Source organism: Epargyreus clarus, unplaced genomic scaffold (genome assembly GCF_041222505.1).
Source record: "Epargyreus clarus isolate Ecla_fem2 unplaced genomic scaffold, WU_Ecla_fem_2.2 ptg000007l, whole genome shotgun sequence".
NCBI classification, from domain to species: domain Eukaryota; kingdom Metazoa; phylum Arthropoda; class Insecta; order Lepidoptera; family Hesperiidae; genus Epargyreus; species Epargyreus clarus.
The window spans coordinates 15,946,801-15,967,594 of NW_027332215.1; the positions used below are offsets into that span (position 1 = coordinate 15,946,801).

General features: G+C 35.1%; 1 protein-coding gene across 1 annotated transcript in view; it reads left to right on the plus strand.

The window, feature by feature from the left end:
* LOC140743518 (dipeptidase 1) overlaps window positions 1-11,898 on the plus strand; it is a 141,801-nt gene extending 129,903 nt beyond the window's left edge. The window contains exons 7-12 of the mRNA XM_073074851.1: window positions 99-153; window positions 1,776-1,952; window positions 2,872-2,956; window positions 6,313-6,388; window positions 9,373-9,511; window positions 10,596-11,898. Of these exons, the coding sequence (XP_072930952.1) occupies window positions 99-153; window positions 1,776-1,952; window positions 2,872-2,956; window positions 6,313-6,388; window positions 9,373-9,511; window positions 10,596-10,703 (640 nt within the window). The 3' untranslated portion in view covers window positions 10,704-11,898. The remainder of the gene's footprint in view (window positions 1-98; window positions 154-1,775; window positions 1,953-2,871; window positions 2,957-6,312; window positions 6,389-9,372; window positions 9,512-10,595) is intronic.
* The last annotated feature ends 8,896 nt before the right edge of the window (window positions 11,899-20,794 follow it).

Consider the following 20,794-nt stretch of genomic DNA (forward strand, 5'->3'; position numbering starts at 1 on the left):
GCATAGCGAAATGCCCGCAAGTCAAATGCGATTGCAAGTTACCAATGTATTATGTATTTCCCTTTATTGCCCGATTTATTTGTATTGTTGTTTCATAGGGCTGATTCATCCAACGAACCGCCAGCTGCTAACGGATTGACCGAGTTCGGAGAGGTAAGCATGACTTTTTAGCTCAAGATCTCATACGTGTGGCTATACTTTGCGAATATTTGCGAACATATAATATTTATAACTTATTTATCTTTTAAAATAGAAATATAATGAAATTTGTGTTATTAAAATCACCATTTTTTGCATAATATAAACAAAATATTGTATTTAAATAAGATTAAGTATTTACTGAATATTTTTTAAACATTAATAAGGGTGTTTCATTAAAAAAAACGTCGAAAGAAACTCTATACCAACCAAATCGCTATTCAAATCGAATGTTAAAACGACAGTAAATCCTACTACCTTATTTATTTATCTTCTCTTAAACGAGTTTTATCTAATGTCCTATCTATAGCTATATCGTGCGTCTTTGATACGAGGCATTTTAAAGTAATATTTCCTCGAGTTATAAAAGCTTTCGCGGCGCCCATCCTAATAGTTGAGTGCAGCAATATTTAAGCTAAACGTTCTCACGCCTCCTGCCCTCAGCCGGTTTGGCGCCGGGCCAACGCGACTGACTCTGGACCTTTACTTAAGATGTCTACATTATATTATTATATTGATTAAACTGTCTTTAAATCTATAACCATAGATTAGTAAAGATTACTCACTCCTAGCAAGAAAATGTAACCAGTTTTGACAATTGAATTAGCCACTGTCAGCTATTTTCGTGTTTGAAAAATATAAAAAAATGTAGTTTCTAGACCATTTACGATTAAATGACATTTATCCGCACTTTTTCTTCGATTTCGTATTGTTTTTACACCACTTTACTGCGCATGCCGGTTTTGTTCCGCGTAAATTACACCATTACATTCGGAGACGTTATGGGAAAACAGTCAGCCATTTTGCCATTTGTGGCTTCTTACAATTAGAAGGCGGTGATATATCTATACTAATCTATGTCTATAACGAAAAACTAACCTTACGTAAATAAGTGTACAATATTTTGGAATTTTTATTTTAAAGTAAATATTGGGTTACGTTACACTCACTGGAGACTCAGTTTATCTGCTGCTCTTACCTTACTAGGTTCGATTCACATCTACGGACACCCTGTATACATAGGCATATACGTAACAACACAGATATTAATTTTTTTATTATTATTACGTATATTACCTAAGGACGCTTTCACATATATCGTAAGTGGAGTCTCCGCAGTGGCGCGGTCCTTTACCGACTAGCTTCTCAATAAGAATGTATTATAGTCGCTGCCAATTTTTCAAATTTTAATGAAAATACGTGTATGTTCTGCCATACATTCTGCCATGCATGATTTGCCAGATGACATTGGACAGCCGTCTGTTGGTAAATATCGAAACTTCTGTGTATCGATACGTGTTTAGCCACTTCTAGGTCTATAGGCGTGAAGAGGACTTTACTTGTAGTTATTCCATTTGAGTCATAATCATCAGTTCAGGACAATAACATTAGGGCTTTAGTCGCCTCAAAATAAAAATATTTTAACTCTATTACCCTATGCTGGCCTAATTGAGCACAAACCTTATTTATAGCTGCTCTGCGATACCCGCTATAGCGTATTTCAATATTTATGAAGACTAGTATTAGTATCCTTGATATTTTCTACACGAATTAGAATAATATTCTATTGCCAACAGAAAGTAGTACGCGAGATGAACCGCCTGGGGATGGTCATCGACCTGTCCCACGTGGGTGACAACTCCACGAGAGCCGCGATCCGCCTCTCCAAGGCGCCCGTCATCTTCAGCCACTCCTCGGTCTACAGCCTCTGCAACCACCACCGTAACGTGCCTGATGACATCATCCAATCCCTGGTAAGGAAGCCATACGAGAGTTTTATACTGTAACATATTATACTGTACATAACGATTATATGAAATGAAATTCGCACGTACTGCAACTACACAACTTCGCAAAGACTTCATGTTGCTGCGTGATAACTGGCAAAATATTTGTATGTTAAGGGGAGCTAAGCCATGGATCTGTATCAAATTCACCTATAAGACTGCTCGAGTTTTATTCAATGATATTTCGTTCAACGAGAATCAAGCACTCCTATTATATTTAACACAAATCCATAGCTTAGAGGTAAGGTGTGAGGACACATCACTAGTGGAAACACACGCTAATAGAGTGGTCCCTGTCATACGCAGTGTCAGTTTTGTACCACTTTGTTGATTTGGGCGGCAAAGTGCGGTCCGTCTGAATAAAATTATGCTATGAATATAATTATGAATATTCATACAAATCGTGTATGTATGCAATTATCGTTATGGCGCGATGAAGTTGTCATACATGTTTAGAGCCAATTAAAGGGTGTAAAAAAGGACGATGGCGTTTCGTTGCGTTTTTAATTATACTCTCATTAAAACAATAGAAGTAAAAGTCATATACTATTTGTAATAATATGAATAGATCAATAAAAATCTGAATAAGAAATATATTAGCCTAAATGTGTAAGAAAATATACGAGTATGTGATTGAGTTTCTGTTGAATCAGTTTCATATCAAAGTTGATTTTTCGTTTAACTTTATTTAGTTACCGAAATTTTCAGTCCAAATTGTGAACTTAAAATAATGAATGAACTCACGATTTGAGTCCTTCTTTGCGTGAACCAAGGAGACCTATTTCTGAAACAAAAACAAAAGAGCTTGAAACAATTCTTCAGCAAACCTTCCCTGTAGGAATTACTGGAAGTGGATGAATAAAAGAGGGTATTATTGTTGTCACAGAAAGAAAATGGCGGCATCATTATGGTGAATTTCTTCCCAGACTTCGTTAAGTGCGCGCCGAATGCTACCATCTCCGACGTTGCTGGTGAGTAACTGACTGAAATATATTTTGGGTTGTGTGTTGGTTATGTAAGACGTGCTGTTGAGCAGTTGCGTCAGTTAAATTGTCGGTGTCGCAATCTGTGGATCAAGGGTTCGAATCCCAGGCGAGCAGCTCTGATTTTCCATGGTTATGTAATAACATTTGTTAAAGCAACTGATTAATTTCTAATAACAGTAAGGAAAACATCGTGAGATAACCTAAATGCTTCACGTTAAAAATAAAAGTTTCTAAACATGTCTGAAGCTTAACAATTCACACTAGGCCAGTGCGATCTAGCGGATTTCACAATGCTCTCACTGGCAGGAAATTACATTGTAATACACACTTTGTAATTTCAAATGTCTATCTATTACGGTTCTAGAGATAGTGTCCTGTCACTGTGACAGACAGACTGACTGATAGATGAACAGGCAGCGGAAGCTAGGTAATAAATACCAATAATAGAAACCAAATAAACGTGTTGCAAACTTACATATTCCGGGTTTAAGTTAATTCGATATAGGTATGTATAATACCCTAATATTCTTACTGTGTGTGAGTACGTGTAGATATCGCCGAGACACATATTTTTGACTTAAACTAATGGCTTCTAGACATTAGTAACGTCATCATAAATCCATTACTAAGTCGTGGGCATAAATCTCTTTCAAAAACGTATGGAGAACAGGCATATAGAATTTTCACGAGGTTTTCCTTTGCCATTAAACCAAGTAGATCAAGATTTTGATAACTATAAAGGAAAGTTCAAAGGTTCGTATGAGGTTAGTGTCTAGTTTTTCAAGAGGAGAGAGCGTATTTTTTCCTAAGTTTTTATCCTTTGTACACTACTGTTTCAGTAGAATCACGAAACTATAACATAGGTAGGCACCTACTCTTTTTTATGTTTATCTCAATTTTTTGTGTGTTTTGTTATATAATATCATTGTGGTTATGAAGTAATCAATTAAAAGGCTTGTAAAGAATTTCATTGTAACCATAGATTACTATTGTAACAAAAAATATGTGTGTACTCTTTTTAACCGACTATTCTTTCAGTGAAAAAAAGTATTGTTAATATTTGAAAATTATTATACAACGCTGACGACACATCTGCCTAGGACTAAATTAGTAAGGATAATTATTATAAATTGGAGACAGTGAACCCTTTCAGTATTATTGCCTTATTCGGGATAATCTCTTTAGTACGAAACCCTATCCCATATGGTCGTAAATAGTTTTACTTAGTTTCATAAGACGTCGGGCCAAAGGGTAGCCTCTAATGGAGTAACCGCAGAATTGATCTCTTCATTTCCATCTAAGTAACATGTTCTTGTACAACATGGGAGTTGAAATAAGTTGAATGTAGACTATTAAGTGATGGAGATGAATTTTTGCAATGCGCCCGTACAACGACAGGTAAACTCGACACCAGTTTTCTATTAAAAGTGCAAGTTATACAGCAAGAACTATCGACACAGTATTTTTTAATATTTTATAGTTTCTTGGATGGATGTGCAAATAAACTTACCGACTAATTTTAGTTTTGATCAGAATACGTCTACTTGCAATATCAATACGTGTCACGTCATCAACCCATTATTGCCCCACTGTTGGGCACGAGTCTCCTCTCAGAATGAGAAGGATTAGGCCATCATAGTCCACCGCGCTGACTAGACTTCACATACCTTTGAATTTTGTTATATAAATCTCTCAGGTATGCAGTTTTCCTCACGATGTTTCCCTTCACCGTTTTAAGCAAGTGATAATAAATTTCTAATACGCACATAACTTTGAAAAATTAGAGGTGCCTAGGCTTTGAACCTCGGACCCCTCGTTCGAGAGGCCGAGTTTCTAAACCATTGGGATATCACTGCTTTTAAATACGTGTAGTCAGTTAAAATATTCTATTTTTTTTCAAGTTATCAAGTGTGTATACGATATTTTTCTTTGTTCTTATAATAAGTGATAATTAATTTTTCATACGCAACTTTCAAAAATCAGTTTCGAGTGCCTGGAATTTACAAAGCTATAAGTGCATTGTAGTAGCCTCCAATTGAATTAAATATTAACATTAAGTGTTACATTTTTTTTTTTTATAATATAGGAGTAAGCAGACGAGCATGCAGTCCACCTGATGGTAAGTGGCTACTGCCGCCGATGGACATCTGTAATACACCCCAGATAGGATTAGATATTCCTACCTGAGGTCGGCCACAGATGCGCCGCTAACCCTAAGGACTAAGCTGGAACGCCTCGGAAAAGTCTGTCTCCCTTACCACACCCTTCAAACCGGAACACACTGCTGTTATTAGGTAGAAATAGGTGTGGCGGTGGTGCCGCCGGAGTCGAACCACAAAGAGTTCTACCACATTCAAACGTTTAATATTCAATAATAAATTATACATTCATCCTAAATACATATAAACATACTCTACTAAAGCAAGTTCTATCCACTTTACCACGCCACAAAAGTCAGTTAATTGGGAAGTTGAATTCCAAAATCCTATTTCAACCAAGTTGACGTCTGCTAAGTGCTCGACTCGATAGGCATGTGCGAAATTGTGAAATAATTGAATACGTCACGTCGCTAACTTTCGACAGTTCTCCTTCTCTTTAGCAAGCAAGAGAGCCGGATAAACTTAATTTGTTAGTTAGATAAGTTCTTTAGATAGTCCACTTGACGCTAAGCGGGCATTGCCGTGTATAGACATCTTGAACCGACTCTATTATTATAGAACACGGGGTCTATCTGCAGTCACAGGTGCAAAACCCCTCCTGGGGTCCTTATGGTCCTCTAATTTAACAAAGTTAATCAGTATCCTCAACGAATGAAACACACAAACTACTACATACTAGATGTACATGTGGCGATAATACCTGTCCGGTATTTTTAATTGTTTTACCATTGATTTTGTAGAATGCGAGGGTAAATTTGTTTCATAAGTATATCGGTTTCTCATCTATCCTTCTTTTAAACAATGAACTTTATTGTAGCAATCGTGTGATGAATCTGGATGAAATATTTAAAAGTCGAACGAGAATTTCATCATATCCTAGTATTTTCTTATTAAACTTTAAATATGAAAATGTAAATACACGGAGAGAATGCGAGCAGCAAAATAAAGCCGAAGGAAAAGTAGACTAAATTTACGTCTTCAAATAGAATTACTCTATAGCTTAAGACAATATCAAACTAGAAAGCCATATTACATAGACTAAGAATACCTACAGTTTCTAGTCAATAAGTAAGTTATATTAGTTCCCAACTAGCACCTGCTATGCGATCGGTAAACTTCGCACCGTTATGAGAGCCAGGTGACATAAACAGAGTTTCGTTAATAAGACTTGTTTGTCCACAGAACACTTCCACTACATCAAAAGGATGATTGGGGCCGACTACGTGGGCATCGGCGGTGACTACGATGGTGTTAACAGGTTTGTTTCGCTTCTGTTAACAGGTTTAACAGGTTTGTTAACAGGTTTGTTTTTGAAGACTCAATTTAGCCAGATTGAGAATTATTTCTTTATAATTATATTATATGATACAGGTATAATAAGGACTTCAATCTTGTGAGAATAAAAATATTTTTGCTCGACTGCGAAGGAAAATGTTTGTTGCGTCTGTTTGTATATCTCATTCTTTGGTACGCCCTGCAGTCCATTTACTGTCTTTATAAAATTTAAAATATGAAATGTCGTTGAGTTTGTTTAATTGGGGGTTTGGATTTGAATTTGGGAGTCATAGGCGATATTTTAAAGTTGTCGGGTTTTTTGTTTTTATAATAATTCTCTAGTGTACCACCATTGAAAGGTTTAGTAGTTTAGTTAACGTAAAATTTAACAATAAATTTACTCTATCTTTAATAAATAAATAAAATATAATATTAAAACACGTTTAAAATGCAATAATACTTGTTAAGGACCAGTACCCTTACCATGAGTTTTTACTTTTTGACAAATATGACTGTTTTGGTATTTGTTTACGTATTTGCCTGTGGATAGTGTCAGTGTCGTAACTTTAAATGTCTTAATTGACAAACTGGCGCTTTATGTTTTGTCTCTCTTTGCGAACATGTGAGACAGACAAAAATACTTGAGCACTTACTTATTGTACGTTTACTCAGTCTTTTGAAGCAAACTGAACAGAATAATGGATTGAGTAAACGTAACGTAAAATTGTGGGATGATTTGAAAAGTCATGGTAAGTGTACAGAGGCCATAAGTTTGTCCGCGAGAATTGAAAAAGCTCCCAGGTGACAATGATATTTTTCATCAAATCTAAAATTTTTTACTTTGAAACATTGAATCTTGTTATACTTGTGTACATATTCCTTGAGTGTAAATTTAGACAATATTACGTACCAATGTTGCGTACCACCCCTCAAATTATTAAATTTAATAAACAGCCACTCAATAGATGAAGTAACAACTTCGATATCGAAAACTTTCCATTTAATAACAAAATTACCAACTGAGATCATAATCATTATGGAATGCTTAAAGATGATGTAGTTATTCTCGAAGCTATAAAAGTAACGATGTTGAAACTCGCTTAGGCTAAAGGGAAACTTCGCGAAACCGTCATAAATCAGAGAAGTTTTCAAACTTGATAGATCTTTACGATAGAACCGGGTCATTATCACGTTGTTTTGTAAGCGCGAGGCTACGGTGACGTATTAAGACGCCGCAGATTTTCCGGTAAAGATTTTCTTTTTTTGAAAGGGAACTGAAAATTTGTTGCCAACACATTACTTTCTCGTGTTTTTTTATAAATTGATATAGTTACTATGTGCAGTTGTACATATTATGTACCTATGTATTAACGGTCTTATTCATAAAAAATGCTTATAGAAGGTTTTAAGCACTCATTAGTTAAAGTGTTCAATAAGCTTATAAAACGTTCTATAAAATTGCTTATTCATAAACGTTCCATAAACCTTCTATAACTAATGTGTCGCTAAAGTCAACTATAAATGAAAATGTTGCCATTATAGTGAAGTTCGGCGAACAAATTGACGAATATCCATAGATAAACATCATTAAATGACATTATTTCGTACTAAAAAATATTCTGTATTGACATTCTTGTCAATGGGTTGTCGATAAAACCAAATCACATGTCAGTGTCATTGTATTTGTAAATACCGCGAATTTAAAAATATTTTATTTGTTAAAATGGGATGTGAAGCAAAAGTTGTTAAAAGATAAAGGAGTGAAAATTGGTTGGATATTAATGTTTTATGTAATATTGATATAATTATATAATGTTAAATTCAATTAAGTTTCGTTTTGTAAACATTCGCAATATCTTACGGCAGTAAACCCTGTATTTCAGAAGGTGTACCAGGACCTCTGCGATCTAATTTACGATCATTACGTACGAGATCAATTATAAAATTTACTGTCGATTTATTAAAGCGATAACGCTTCCTATAGTCTAATGAAAACAGATCACTCTTTGGTGCAATGTTCTTCGAAGTGGACGGTTTTCTAGATTTTTAATAATCTAAGCTTTGTAAAATTTGCATTGTAATTTATAATAGTGATATAATAATGTTATTTATCGGATATTAAAATAAATTATTTCAAGTTTGTATACAAAATGGATATTGACATGATTTATTAAAAACGTATTGTCAAATTAGGTTAGTAATCACGAATCAGCTGTTGAGAGTCGGCCATCTTTGCCTTATAGCACTGTTATAGTAGGGTTCTGGCCTCTATAAGTTATAGAAGGTTTATAGAACGGTTTAGTGCCTAAAATGCGTTTATGACTAACACTTTTTGACAATCGTACTATAGCAACGTTATAAGTGTGCTATAACTTTTTATGAATAAGACCGTAAATGTATAGTACAGTTCTGAGTAAATACTTTATATTTCACGTAATTAATTATTACCCGACTATCCTGAAAAAAAAAACGTAAACGATTGTGTCTATTCTTGGATTTACTACTAATTTTTAAGTTTTATATTTTGCCACATCCGTTTTGATCTAGGGATATATTATGTTATTTAGATATGCAGTAAATATTACAAATATAAAATTGTATAAGTACGTGTAAAAATATAGATCAATTTGTCATCTATTTACATGGTACGCGTATAAATTCCGTGTATCTGTACATCAAAAATATTCTAAAAAGTCGTTTGGGGTACTGAGAATTTTTTATGTTCCAATTTTGATATGTATTTTTTATCGTCACAGAGAAAATGTCATAAGTTTTTCCCAGAATACCATATAGGGTTATTTTTTATATTATAGTACGATTATTAAACATCGTATTTTTCTCGTTTTAGTTATGTTTGTGTATATTTTTATTACTTTCTTTTTGTTAAGAGTTACTAATTATAGTTTGTTACACACGTGTAGGTGGTTAACAAAACGGTCCTATGTTTTATACAATCTGTTACTCTAGGGTCCCCCGTGGTCTGGAAGACGTGTCCCGGTACCCCGAACTTTTCGCTGAACTCCTCCGCAGTGGCCAATGGACTATCCAGGAGCTGAAGAACTTGGCTGGGCTTAACATGCTGCGCGTCATGAGGCAGGTTGAGAAGGTGAGTATGGGAATTAATCCCTTTTCTCATTTTTCCTTTTTTTTGTACCTACTATTCATTTTATAGCGCTAGTGCAGTTTATAGGGGCACCACCACCACACTTTTTTTCTCCCTAATAACAGCTGTGTTTAGATAGTATGAAAGGAGAGATAGCTATCCGAGATGTTCTTACGTAGTCCTCAGGGGTAGCAACGCCTCTTTAGCTGACCTCACGTATGACTCGAGTGTTATCTGGAGTCGACGCCACTTATAATTAGATAAGCCGGAAACTTGCTTATTACTTCTATATTATAAAAAACAAATGTAATTGAATTCAGAAAGGATTGGAGACCAGCATTAGGTCACAGATCCACAATATACAAGGCACAACCACATATATCTTGTATTGTGATAAATATGAAATGTACGTTATCAAACTTTGTTTATCCAATAAACGTAAACATACCGCTAAATAAACACTCCACTGTTAGTTTTGCTGTTATTCTGGTGTTTCGATATAACTATTCATTGTTACAGAACTGTAATTTAATTTAAAAGGAAGTTCAACTATAACAGTTAACAATAAACTCAGTATTCATTTTAAGTTCCTATTTCTTGAATCAAAATTAATATATTAAACATCTGAACGCATAGAGTGCATCCAGACCAAATTCTAACATTCCACCAGAACACACGCAGTATGAGTATACTGCATATTATTTCACAAAAAAACGTGTTTGCTTTGTTAAAATATATGAGTAGCAGACGTACATGGAGTCCACCTGATGGTAAGTCGTTATTGCCACCTATGGACATCTATAATCAACCCCAGATAGAATTAGATATTGCTTCCTAAGATCGGCCACAGATCCTCCGGTACCCCTGAGAAATTAGTTCAAACGCCTCGGAAAAGTGTATCTCCCTTACCACTCCCTTCAAACAGAACACAGCAAATGCTGTTATGAGGCAGAAATAGATATGGCGGTGGTGCCGCCGGAGTCGAACCCAAAGTGAACACCTTTAAAAGTCATTACATACAATTCGCACTTAGGACTTCCTTGAGGGATAGAAATGATTAAGAAGTAAATCATCTTTCTTTTGTCAGGTACGTGATGAGATGCGCACCAACGGCGTGGAGCCCGAGGAACACCCGGACTCCCCCAACGACAACGGCAACTGCACCAGCAACGCGTTCTACACCGAATACGTGTAAACGGTCACCATAACTTCATCGCAGATATCTGCCAAGTACGATATAGTGTTTCGGACGCTCAACAAGACTTAAGGCTGACTGCTCGTTGGCCACTATCACTTCGTTAACGCAAATGTCAAAAGTCGCTCGCGACTATGTAGCAGCTTATATGTATATCTAGGTAGGCGCGTAAACATTACACTGTTGACTGATTTTTCGAATAATTTCAACATGTACTGTTTGTCGGTCTCCCAAACAACAAATTGGATGCCCGATCAGTAGCGGCAAAGAAAGTTGTCAGTAACTCAAACAGTAGCCGCAGCTGTAGCAGGCGATAGTAGGTATTGTGCAGTCAGTCTTCATATACTTAAAACATAACGCCTATACGTACAGTCGTGCATGTATACGTACCGTAGGGTGACTACAAACTGTTCCATATTTAACAGGCAATTCAAAATGTAACTGCGACGCCAGCTACAAGCTGATCCGACACCAATGTATCCTGCTCTTGACAGATATGTGCGATGCTGAAATGAAATAGCGCGTTTAAATCCGACAGTTTTATTCCAATTGATGTATTTATAAAACAAGATAAATGTATTCCATTGATGTTGCCCCGAATATTGATGAGTAGTCTCAGGACCTCAAGAAAAAGGTTGTATTTATTCGAAGAGGGTCTAAAGGGCTTCTATTGAGAGCCATCAATACTGTTTGAACAACGGAAGTATTTAGAAACTGTCTCATTAATTGACCTCTTTTGTTAAAGTAACCCGATTATGACGTAAAATTTAAAGCAGCAATTAAAATATGTATGAATAAGATCGTTATCGATTAATAACATTGAATTATTTTTACTTTACTTATTTATTCCACTTTCATCCTTGAATGAAGTACTTATCTAAGTTTTCAGACAGGGAATACCTACTTGGGCCTAATTATTTTCGTTCAACCTCATTTATTTTCATATGTATAACTAGAATAATTTCGGGTATGAAATATTTAGAATGTAATAGGATGTGTGTCTCGTAGTTTTACTCTGTATAAGACAGAGATAGCATTTTAAGGTTTATGTGTCTATGATGGTATAATCAATTAAAATAGGGGTTAAACACTTCGTCCTCGGTAGAAGTAAATGCTTGAAACAGAGTATAAGATCTCGTCAATAATCTTGGAATATGTAACATCAAAAACGATTCGACGATAAAACATCAGATACGACGTGACCTGTTATCGAAGCACAAAGCTAGTATCATACTTATATCTCCATCGTGGACGAGGGGTATAACCGACTTGTACTACGGTGAGCGAGTAAGTGACAAGTAAACAATGCCTATGAGACTTGTCACAAGCCAAGAGCTAGCTGAACAGACTAACGGCGACTTTCCATCAGACGTGCAAGGTAGCTAAGCGGTGTACGAGAATGTAGCTAAGTTAAACTAAGCGAATAAGATATGCTATGTACTTACTTACACGAGTCGCAATTATTAGCTTGCAATCGTAGCTCCACTCCTTAGGACACGGGTTCCCAAAGTGTGCGCCGCGGCGCCCTGGTGCGCCGTAGAAAGTAAAGAGGGGCGCCGTGAGTCGATCCTCTAATTATTGGACACCACAAATATTGGCGTTTTGGTTATCGATTCAAAATGAATATCCAAATTTAACATCCAAAGCATTAAAAAATTTCATTCCGTATGCAACATCATATCTATGTGAAGCTGGGTTTTCAGATGTAGCTGTGATAAGCTGAAGGCGGTAGAACCCTTTGTGGTTCGACTCCGGCGGCACCACCGCCACACCTATTTCTGTTATAACATCAGTGTTAGGTGCTGCTGTGTTCCGGTTTGAAGGGTGTGGTAAGGGAGAAAGACTTTTCCGAGGCATTCCAGCTTAGTCCTCAGGGGTAGCGGCGCATCTGTGGCCGACCTCAGGTAGGAATATCTAATCCTATCTGGGGTTTATTACAGATGTCCATGGGCGGCAGTAGACACTTAGCATCAGGTGGACTGCATGCTCGTCTGCTACTCTTATATTATAAAAAAAAGAATGAACAAATATCGGATCAATGTGGAGCAAGAAATTAGAGTAGCAGTGTCAAGTCATATTCCCCGCTTTGAAAAACTGCACGGCGGTAACTAAGCTCACCCTTCACATTGATTAGACTGAATAAATATCGTATATTATTTTTGTTATCCTCGAGTCTCTTGTTGTTTTCCGTTTAAAGTATTTTATAATAACGTATTGTACAATTTCATATTGTGGTGTTTTAAATTCGTTTCGATCAACCTAAGGTAACTACTATTATTGTAGTTACCAATTTCTTTCGACTGTCTTCTTCAAATAGTTAGCTAGGACAGGGCACAGGGCGCCGTGAAAGAATATTAAACTTGTAACTGCGCCGCGGGTTACAAAAGATTGGGAACCCCTGCCTTAGGAGGAGGAACCATACAAAAAACATAGTTTATCTTTCAGAGCTAAGCTAAGTTAAACACATGAACGTGAATCATACATCCATGGCTTAGCAAAGTTTTAAAGCAAAAGCAAACAAGAACACTATAAAAAAGCATTTGAAGTGCTGTCGTCTTTACTCGCTCACGGGGAGTACAGTCTCTTAATGTTAAAGGGCATTGTAATGAGACAGTTACAGTTGCATATTTAATCAGTCAAATATAACCATTAGGATTGAAGTAATCGTAATCAGTGTCGTAGTATATAGGTGTTCACTGTGGATTTTGCACCCCCTACTTCGTGTCCCGTAATCCGCTACTATTGGGGTCACATGTCAACTGTTTCTTTCTTTCTTCTTTCGTAATTTCTATTTCGTAATTATTTTCTCTCCTCCTATGCTAAATTTTAAACTGTATTTCATTCGTTTATTAAGTTCATTTAAAACAAATGTAACTAAAAGTCCCGTATTAAGAACGGTACTTAAAAATAATGAATATGTTAAGAAAGTATATTAAAATTTAAATGAGTGATTGAATTTAAAGGCTAACATGGGATTGAAATGTGGTAGAGAATACAAAAATATTTTTTATTCGTTATGTATTTTAATAATGAATAAAATGTGAAAGCTCGATAAGAATGTAGCTAGAGAATAAATTTTAACTGTTTTAAAACGTACATAACTTTCGATCTTTAAAATGTTGATAGTAATATTATTTGTATTTTAATACAAAAATGACAGCGATATCGGGCTTAATAAAATATAAAACTATGATATTTACTAACATAAATAATAACATTAATAAGATAATGAGAGGCCAAATGTGTATGCCAAATAATACTTAAGATTCATATGTTAAAAGTAATTTTATGACCATCAAAATTTCGATATGTATATTTTAGTATCATTCATTCTTTAATGTCTTAATTTTTTTATTATTTATATTCTACTATATGTATGGTTTCCCTTTTGTAAATCAGTTCTATTTGATTATGATCCCGGATTTGGCCTCCTTTTCATTTACCACAGTTGTTGTGTATTGTAAAACATTTGTCACATACCGTTATATTAAGCGTTAGCGATCTCTATAACTCAGAACTTAACTATCTGGACATTAAGGGTGACCGTTTATAAAAGCGGTGCGATGCAATACCGCAACACAATACGCGCTGAGCATTGAGTGAAAAGGCCATTTTTCATACAAGCGCCGGAAAACACGACGAGTTGAACTCACAAATTTCTCCGTCGCGATAGGCGGCTTCACCAATATTGGCATTGCACCACTCAACCGCTTTTATATGTGTAGGCCCTAAACAGATCAGTATTTAACAATGTTTTCACAACAAAATGACCGCAAAATGATTAGTGTAACAAGGTGATTAAGAAAATTTTGGCAAACACGATGTGATGAGGTATGCATGTGCCAAATTACATAAATTATTGAACATTTTTATCAATAATATTTAGTTACAAGATTCATATGCGCGCAGGCGTATTTTATTACTTTCTAATTTTACTTTACTGTGTTATAATACAATAAATACCAAATAAGTTATACTTAAGTAATATTGTTCAATGTTAAAATATTATTATATACTTATTATATATACGATAATAATGCACTCCACGTTTAAAATATATTGAATCCACTTATTACTAATCGTTACAGCTGAAAAATCTTGATTTGATGAAATTGAATGAAATTTAGACAAACATTAATTAAAAACGCCTGTATGAATCTTATAACGAAATTATTTAATATTATGATAAAGTGAAATATGATATTGTGGGAAATTTGAATATTTCTTAGAAATTGTGACTGAGAAATTTTGGAACCTTTATTATTATCTAGCATAACTATCTCGTCTGAAATCTGGCTGTTATTTTGTGATTCGTTTTAAATAATATTTTATTGTAAGTCTTCTAGCAAGCGCACCTTCGAACTCGCATTTACTGGTAAATGTATGGCAAGGAACTGTACTACAATGGATACTTAACTACTTACCAAAAGACATTACAATGCCTACACCAAAATAATCAAGTTGATTTACGTGAAATATCATAACAAACTAATCCTTAATCGTCTATGACACTCTTAACGGCATTTTTAACCCAAAATATATACCACTTTTTGCACGAACATGTAATTTCTTATGTGTCACACAAATTCTGATACAGCAATTAAGATGCTCATCTGAAATTCAGGACATACGCTAACGAGAAATGCGTGTAACGACTACGTGTTCCATTAATTTTCTTCACTACTTTCTAAAACAAGAATCTGTCTTGATATTTGAGTAAGTCCTACATTTACACCTATAACAAATTGTATTAAGAGTCAGTACGATACTGACTGGGTCTGACCTTATAGACTTTAAGGGACTAAAACTTAGGTGTATGGATCGGAACAAAACTTTTGCTAAACTAAACAATACACCAGTTTATGCAAATTGTAATTGCATTGTGTCTGTATGTAATTGATCGAGTGAGGTGGAGTGATTTGATGAACTACCTGTCACAGCACTTAATTTAACAATTAGATTTAACCATTGATGACGTGTGAATAATTTATCGATATTTCTAACGTGGTGGAAGGAAGAAATTTAGGATAATTAACGAGACGTTCAATTCGAATGACTGGACGCATAACTTGTAACCTATGACATGAATATCTTACAAAACAATGAATATGAAGGACTAATTCACTAATTGCCAGATTAATATCATTATCGTGATACATTCAAGAGTGGCTATAAGGCCTTGAATTTCTTGAACTGAATTTACTGGACAGTAACCTAAATATCATTATCGTGAGAGATTATAAGATGTGATGATATACCACACATTGAATTTGCAATTCTGGATGCATTTCCGAATTGAGATACACCAAAACAATGATATGACATAAAAATGTCAAATGACAAAATATGTGACATGACATAAAAATGTGACTAGAGAAAAACTGTGTCATGACATAAATGTGACATAAAATAAAATTGTGAAACGTCATAAAATTGTAATATGACAAAAATTGTGACATGACATAACAATGTGACATGACAAAAATTGTGACACGACATAAAATATGATAAATATGTTGATATGACAAAACATGTGACATAACATACAAATGTGACATGAGACACGTGACACGTGACGTGTGACCTGACATAAAAATGTGACACGACAAAAATGTGACATGGCGATGTAAGGTGCGCTTGCGTTTCGTTGTTTGGCGCATTGCTACCCTAGCGGCTTGTTTTGGATCCCCGCGTCACCCTGTAGCAGTTTCCCGAACTTCCTGAAGCAACGCGCCACTCAACACTTTTCTAAACTGTTTTATATTTCATACACGTCTTAACTAATAAACACGATTGCTGTATTGCTGTATACTAACCGGTGGTTTTATTTAATCCTTAAAGTCCTATAAATATAATAATACTATGTTACACATGTTTTAATATACACAATTTACATACATTTACTTAAGAAGTATACTAAGCAAGTAAGTATAATTAAAAGAGTAAAGTAATTACTGTTAAAGTAATTAACGGAAAAGTGAAAAACAAGGACTTACAATAATACTGAATTGAATATAATTAAAGGGGAATTAATTATTACAAATTGCATGCACGTTGTGACCAAACGTAGTATAGGTTGTTTTATCAGCAATTATTGTTATTAGATTACCTCGAAAACTATTAGCCTCCTTCAGGCGCAGTGGGGTAAAAAGAAATTAAATTGGATTGATTATTCATAAAAATAAAAATAGCAAACCAGAATGCACACAAGTGTTACACCCCTCCCATGAGTTTTTACGTTTTGACAAATATGACTGTTTTGGTATTTGTTTACGTATTTGCCCATACAAATTCCAATCAGCGTCCTTAGCGGATTGTATCAGAATTATAGTGTCAGTAACGTAACGTTAAATGTCTAAATTGACAAAATGGCTTTATGTTTTGTCTCTCTTTTTTGCGAACATGCGAGACAGACAAAAAGACTTGAGCACTTACTTATTGTTACGTTATTGTTACGTTACTCAGTCTACTGAAGCAAACGGAACAGAATAACGGATTGAGTAAATGTAACGTAAAATTGTGGGATGTTTTGAAAACTCATGGTAAGGGTACTGATAGTGAGTAGTCACTGCCGTTTCGACCACTGATAACGATATAATAATCGTGGCTGTGCTAGTTTCAGACTTCGGAGGCAATTTAAAAAACGCTACTACCTTCAACATATAGGTTGTCAAAAAATATACTACACGCCCATTAAATACACATTTACAATTAATTAGAAATATTTACTACATTTTTTATAATAAAATATTTTTGACAGGTAGTTATTTCAATAGTGCTACCAAAATTAAAATATCCAATTAAAGTAAAAACGTAGTGAAAAGTGCAAAATAGCTAAATATACTCCCAACCATCAGTACCACTTAAAAACATGTTCTTTTTGTTAATACACCAGTAAAAACATATTATGTAAAGTTACAGCTTTGGATATTATTTTCTTACTGTACCTACAATTAAATTATCAGACTCAGTTTATATGACCTATTGGATGTCTATTTGATTACTTCGTCTACAAAAACAGAGGATCATTATTCAACAATAATATATTGGCTATGATCCAGCCTGCCCTCGTTTCTGTTAGGCAATCACAACAATGATTGATGGTACGACGACTTCGTATGAAAATATCTAAATGTCAAGGCCGATTACAATAAATATTTTTGTAGCAGGTAATAAATTTTAGATTTGGTATAATGCTGTACTAACTTGAATACAGCCTCGTATGCTGTGGATTATATGAAATATAAATAACGAGGCAATCGTAATATATATAATTATTTGTAGTGGTACCAACAGAACTACATTCATTTTAAACAAGAATTACAATATTATTTTCTTAAGTACTAGTAGTATGGCAGTACACATAATTCCACTTTCAGGTAGTCAAATGCAAAATGATAAATACTTACACAATAACTAATAATATGCTACTTTTTATACGTAGTCTTTTCATTATATGAAAATATGTAGTTATAATAATAGAACCGTTGCGTATGGTGGATGAAACTCAGCCTTTCAGTCAGGAAATCCAAGGGTCGAATCTCAGGCACGCAAAATCAACTCAAAATAATTCATTTCATTCAACGGCACTCAAAATAATTTCGGTATTAGTCATTATTTTTTTATCATTAGTTATTGTATGCTACATCCCGCCGTCCTTCCCGGGGTCGCTTGCTGGACGGTTCGAGCTCCCACTCTTGCTGCCTGCAACCCCAGAAGCCCTCTTTTACGACAGGCAGGACATACCTTAGCTCTATTCTAGTACCGGGACTACAGAGACAACCATTCTGCCTACCTGCCGTTTCAATTCCAATTACCAAACTACTTCTAACTTTTAAAATATTTCTAAAACATCTGAAAAGTAGTGAAATCCATAAATCTATCTTGCTAAATTAACTATGTGGATTCGAATATAATGAGTTGCAGACTGCGCAACTACATGATACGCTTAAACTTTGTTATTAATCGCTTTCCGTAAAGTTCCGCTATCACAAGAACTGGAACTATACTCGATTTAACATTTAATTCAACATCTATTTCTAAAGTTATGGATAAAGTAGTGTTTTTGATTTCAAAATATCATTTTCCAAACTAGCATTGGTATATATATGTATGCATATTGGAATTTATTATACTTCTGTCTATTGTTGAAATACATAGACGTAAACACTATTTAAATTGCAATTCGAGGATTTAAAAACTGTCCTGTGTCTGGTTTCCTGTAAAAGTCTCCTCAAATGTCGATATTTTGAAAACCTTTTTTATCACGCGTTGTCGGTATTTGAGCTTGGAAAAACAGTACATAATATATTATTAACAAAATACATTCTTCAACAGCTTGTACATCAAATTATGCTATTTATTTGTGTTGACCAAGCTATCGTACAAATACAATCAACTCTTATCTCCACTTGTTTTTGTTAGAATACCACACAAGTTAGCTCGTGGAGCGCGAATACCCCTCTGGTTATATCGTTTCACCAATCAGATTCAATCTCGACTTCCTATTCATTGCTAGAAAATATTGCATAGTGTAACAGAACAAGCTTTTTACTATGTGAATGTGAATGTGAATGTGTGATTATATGTGCAAGCATTTTTGTTGTGTGCCCTTTTAACGAAAGTCTATTCTAGATTTTAGATGATTACTCTGTACCTAGTGAATATTATACTAGTACGTGTATTTTTCTACAAAATACAATTAAATCAATCACGTGTAAATGAACAGACACCTGGATAAGACGAAACTTTAAGGTTAGCGTTGTTTAGCTACAGGACCTTAAGTGCGTTTGCTTAAAGTAACGCGTGTACAATGTAAATGGAGCGGGCATCCACTCAATATCACCTAGGACGCACACTTGCTTCCGCCGCGTGCAACACACGGTATGTGGTGATGATGACGACTGACAGGTTTGAGACACATGATGCGATGCGCGTGCAAACGCGTCGTGCGCCCGCTGCCCGCCAAGCGTCTGAAAAACTGTCGCATGTAGTCCGGGCTATAGCGCTGCCAACACACAAACGTATACCTACGCCAGTTTCCGCGGACACCCTAAAATAAACACAATTATGCAAACGAGTAAGCTTCTTTTTTCCATATTACGGGAGATTTTGTTCCGAAATAAAAACATTAACGTTTTCTGTGGCGTGAAGATCCCATTATACGTGAACAAGCGTATACGTTAAAGTTAAAGCATTTTTAAAAACATGGGTGGCGTTAATTGCGACGTTAATGGCTCGTGCAGCGCCAGAATTCGCTTCAAATGAACAATTGAATACATGATTTTCCTGATTTTTTTTATTATACAAAAGTAGCAAATGAGTATGCAGTCCACCTATACGTACCTACGTGGCTACTGCCGCACATAGGCATCTGACACCAACATCAGAAAAGATAAGAATTCTACTTTAGGTCGGCCCACAGATGCGTCGCTTCACCTGTGGACTAAGTTAGAATACCTCGCATAGGTATTTCTCCCTTACCACACTCCTTAAAGTGCAACAAAACAGAGCTAAATACTGCTGATAATAGACAGAAAAAGGAGTGTTGGTACTTAGTTGTTATAGTACTCAGACCGCTGATAAAAGTCAATTGTATTCTTAACTGTAGTATCAGGTTATACCTAATTATTACAAAAAAATCAACGAGTTGCACTCCGGGAGTGTCGGCAGAAGAGAAAACTTGAATATTAACGTTGCGCATTTTTGATATTTAGGAATGGTTAGGGAATAATTTTGCACGAATTGCTTTAATTATCGCAGTTACATACTAACTTTCAACAGTATTTTGCTGAAATAACACAGCCTTTTAGTAAAAGTTATAAACTGAAAGTTTAATTGTCATGTCATTTATATCTCCGGCGGTGGCACCATAGTTGCAGTGTGAGTAATGTGTTATCACGAAGCGGAACGCGGCGTTAATTGCATCGTGAGTCGCGCCGGAATTCACAAACACTTAGAAATTTAATAGAAAAGACTAAGATGATAAAGGAGATGTTCACTTTCGAGCAAAAATTTTACAGTCGACAGAAAAATACAAGGATTTACAGAAAAAATGTTAAAATAATATCCATTAAGCTGTTCTTCACTGA